Below are 1254 nucleotides of genomic sequence, written 5' to 3'. Positions count from 1 at the left end.
CAGCCACCGCCACTGCCTGCAGGGCTCTCTTGGGGTTACTTTCCTACTTATTTGTGTTTCACCGGGATCTCCAGCCCTCAAATGATCCTCTCAATTCCCCATCCCCTCTGGCAGCACTCAGGATGGGGATAGTAAGTGCCCTGTGTCTTCTCGTGGAGAACAGTTACACTGAAGTCCCTCAGTTGCCATCACAGAAATTCCCTCTCCCACTTCTTGTGTAGATCCTCATGTGGTTTCCCATCAGGGTGGTAGAGGTGTCCGTCCATCCTGGTGGGGGGTGTGGGGCTGGTCAGACTCCCTCACTGCAGGGGCAGGGCTAGGCAGGGGACCAGATCTGTGCAGCCTTTGGGGTGCTTCTGGCTGGGTTTCTCAATGCATGGCCCTCGCAGCTGGAAGTGAGCTTTCCAAAAAATCCAGTTGGACTTGATTTTAGGGGTCTTTTCCATCCTAACTGATACTATGATTCTATGACACCCCACTTAGCTCACTTAGTTTTTGATGTCCTCTCTTAAAAGTGCTGCCTGCTGGTCCTTGTCTGCGTCTGTAAGTTCCTGTGTGCCAGCAGTGATGCTGCCCAAGTTGGAGATGAAGCTTTTCTGGGCTGGGGCTGACTTTGTGTTGACTGTGGATGTTGCTCTGATGTCTGTCTTGCTCTTGAGCAGACTGTGCCATGTCCAAGCCCGAATTCTTATTTCGGATCGAAAGAGGAGGGGAGCTGCACATGCCGCTGGTGATAGCAGGCCTGGAGGGAACTGATATGTCTCTGGAGCGAGCCGCAGGTGTGTGACACTGGGTTTTTTCTGTGCCAGGATCCTGGCTCCTGGTTGCTTACCGTGATAGGAGGCGTGGAGGGAACTGATATGTCTCTGGAGCGAGCCGCAGGTGTGTGACACTGGGTTTTTTCTGTGCCAGGATCCTGGCTCCTGGTTGCTTACCAGTGTGATTGTGGTTGCTGCCTTCAGCCCTGGGGACCTCATCTAGTTCCAACCCTCTGCCACAGGCAGGGGCACCTTCCACTAGAGCAGGTTGCTCCCAGCCCCGTCCAACCCGGCCTTAAACTCTGCCAGGGATGGGGCAGCCACAGCTTCTGTGGGCAACCTGCGCCAGGGCCTCACCACCGTCACAGGGAAGAACTTCTTCCTCACATCTCATCTAAATCTTCCCTCTTTCAGGTTAAAGCCATTCCCACTTGTCCTGTCCCTACCTGCCCTTGTCAAAAGCCCCTCTCGAGCTTTCTTCTTGTCCCCTTTAGGC

At 54.3% G+C, this 1254-nt stretch overlaps 1 protein-coding gene across 1 annotated transcript in view; it reads left to right on the top strand.

Moving 5' to 3' along the window:
- LOC104402588 (zinc finger protein 300-like) overlaps positions 1-1254 on the top strand; it is a gene marked incomplete at its 5' end in the record, with an annotated part of 3480 nt that overhangs the window by 188 nt on the left and 2038 nt on the right. Inside the window, one exon of the mRNA XM_010010495.1 lies at positions 663-779. Coding sequence (XP_010008797.1) covers positions 663-779 — 117 coding nt within the window. The remainder of the gene's footprint in view (positions 1-662; positions 780-1254) is intronic.

The sequence above is a fragment of the Nestor notabilis genome, unplaced genomic scaffold, assembly GCF_000696875.1.
Source record: "Nestor notabilis isolate BGI_N333 unplaced genomic scaffold, ASM69687v1 scaffold23122, whole genome shotgun sequence".
NCBI classification, from domain to species: domain Eukaryota; kingdom Metazoa; phylum Chordata; class Aves; order Psittaciformes; family Psittacidae; genus Nestor; species Nestor notabilis.
This window is presented reverse-complemented; position numbering and strand designations above follow the sequence as displayed.